Raw genomic sequence first — 1,724 nt, 5'->3', positions numbered from 1 at the left:
GGGTTCACGCCATTCTCCTGCCTCAGCCTCCCGAGTAGCAGGGACTACAGGCGTCTGCCACCATGCCCGGCTAATTTTTTTGTGTTTTTAGTAGAGACGGGGTTTCACTGTGTTAGCCAGGATGGTCTTGATCTCCTGACCTCGTGATCCACCCGCCTCGGCCTCCCAAAGTTCTGGGATTACAGGCATAAGCCACCACGCCCGGCTATGCCAGGGTAATTCTAAGGACAGTGCCCTGCTGACCGTCTGTGTGTCTGTCTGTTCTTTTATTCATCCAACGACTTCCCCCACCTCCAACACTGTGTAGCCGGAAGGAATCAGAATGAACAAAACTGTGGCTGTTCGCACGCTGGATCCAGAACGCCTAGGCCAGGGTGAGTCAGCTGCAGGGGTAGGGGCTGAGGGACTGGCAGGGTGAGGAGGGGAAGCGACCTGGGTTTAGTGAGGTAAGATAGGGCGGGAGGGAGGTAGAGCCATCGGTGTCTTTCACTCACCCTGCAGATGGAGTGCAGAGAGAGGACGTCCCACCTGCAGACCTCAGTGACCAAGTCCCGGACACCGAGTCTGAGACCAGAATTCTCCTGCAAGGTGAGCTGCCCTTGACCCTGACCCCATGGGTCTCAGTAGGACATGGAGGGAGTCAAATTCTGTCTCATTCTGGAATTGTTTAACCCACACTTTTCTCTTCCCCTTCAGCTAGAACAGCCCATCTGTGATCTGTTTTCCCTTTTTTTTTTTTTTTTTTTTTTTTTTGAGAACAGAGTCTGGCTCTGTCGCCCAGGCTGGAGTGCAGTGGCCGGATCTCAGCTCACTGCAAGCTCCGCCTCCCGGGTTTTCGCCATTCTCCTGCCTCAGCCTCCTGAGTAGCTGGGACTACAGGCGCCCACCACAACGCCCGGCTAATTTTTTTTTTTTTTTAATTTTTAGTAGAGATGGGGTTTCACCGTGTTAGCCAAGATGGTCTCGATCTTCTGACCTCGTGATCCACCCCCGCCTCGGCCTCCCAAAGTGCTGGGATTACAGGCGTGAGCCATCGCCCCCGACCATGTTTTCCCTCTTTTAAACATTTTTTAAAGCATACAGATATTATTTGCTATGATCAGTTTTATAGAAGCCTCCAGATAGCATTTAGTTCAGCAAAGAACTTTCACTGATACATGATTTTATTTATTTTAATTTTTTGTAGAACTTCTGTGCTTCTCAGATGGGATATCAGCTGAAATGAGAAGCAATAGCCTGTAATCCCAGCACTTTGGGAGGTGGAGGCAGGCAGACCCCCTGAGGTCAGGAGTTTGAGAGCAGCCTGGCCAACATGGTGAAACCCTGTCTCTACTAAAAGTACAAAAACTAGCTGGGCATGGTGGCACATGCCTATAATCCCAGCTACTCGGGAGGCTGAAGCAGGATAATAGCTTGAACCTGGGAGGCGGAGGTTGCAGTGAGCCCAGATCGTGCCACTGCAGGTACTCCAGCCTGGGCGGCAGAGGAAGACTCCGTTTAAAAAAAAACAAAAAAACAAAAAAAAAAACAAGGAACATAGTACAAGAGCAGAAATTCTGGAGCTCATTTCTTGCCCCAGGAGGGAAGACTGGAGAAAGAAAGGGCCTTGCAACCTGTAAGCTATAAGGTTTTGGGGAAAGAGCCTTGTTTTTTTCACCTTTGATAGGGGACGAATAATAGTATCTACCTCCAAGGGCTGGCGTTACAATTTTTTTTTTTTTTTT

The 1,724-nt window shown here is 49.7% G+C and overlaps 1 protein-coding gene across 1 annotated transcript in view; it reads left to right on the top strand.

Annotated features, from left to right (window-relative positions):
• The window catches only part of C3 (complement component 3), a 58,307-nt gene that overhangs the window by 39,088 nt on the left and 17,495 nt on the right, over positions 1-1,724 (top strand). Inside the window, exons 18-19 of the mRNA XM_011967484.1 lie at positions 308-374; positions 502-588. Of these exons, the coding sequence (XP_011822874.1) occupies positions 308-374; positions 502-588 (154 nt within the window). The remainder of the gene's footprint in view (positions 1-307; positions 375-501; positions 589-1,724) is intronic.

Source organism: Mandrillus leucophaeus, unplaced genomic scaffold (assembly GCF_000951045.1).
Source record: "Mandrillus leucophaeus isolate KB7577 unplaced genomic scaffold, Mleu.le_1.0 Scaffold8, whole genome shotgun sequence".
NCBI classification, from domain to species: Eukaryota; Metazoa; Chordata; class Mammalia; order Primates; family Cercopithecidae; genus Mandrillus; species Mandrillus leucophaeus.
The sequence above is the reverse complement of the archived record's forward strand: the minus strand, read 5'-3'. Positions and strand labels throughout refer to the sequence as shown.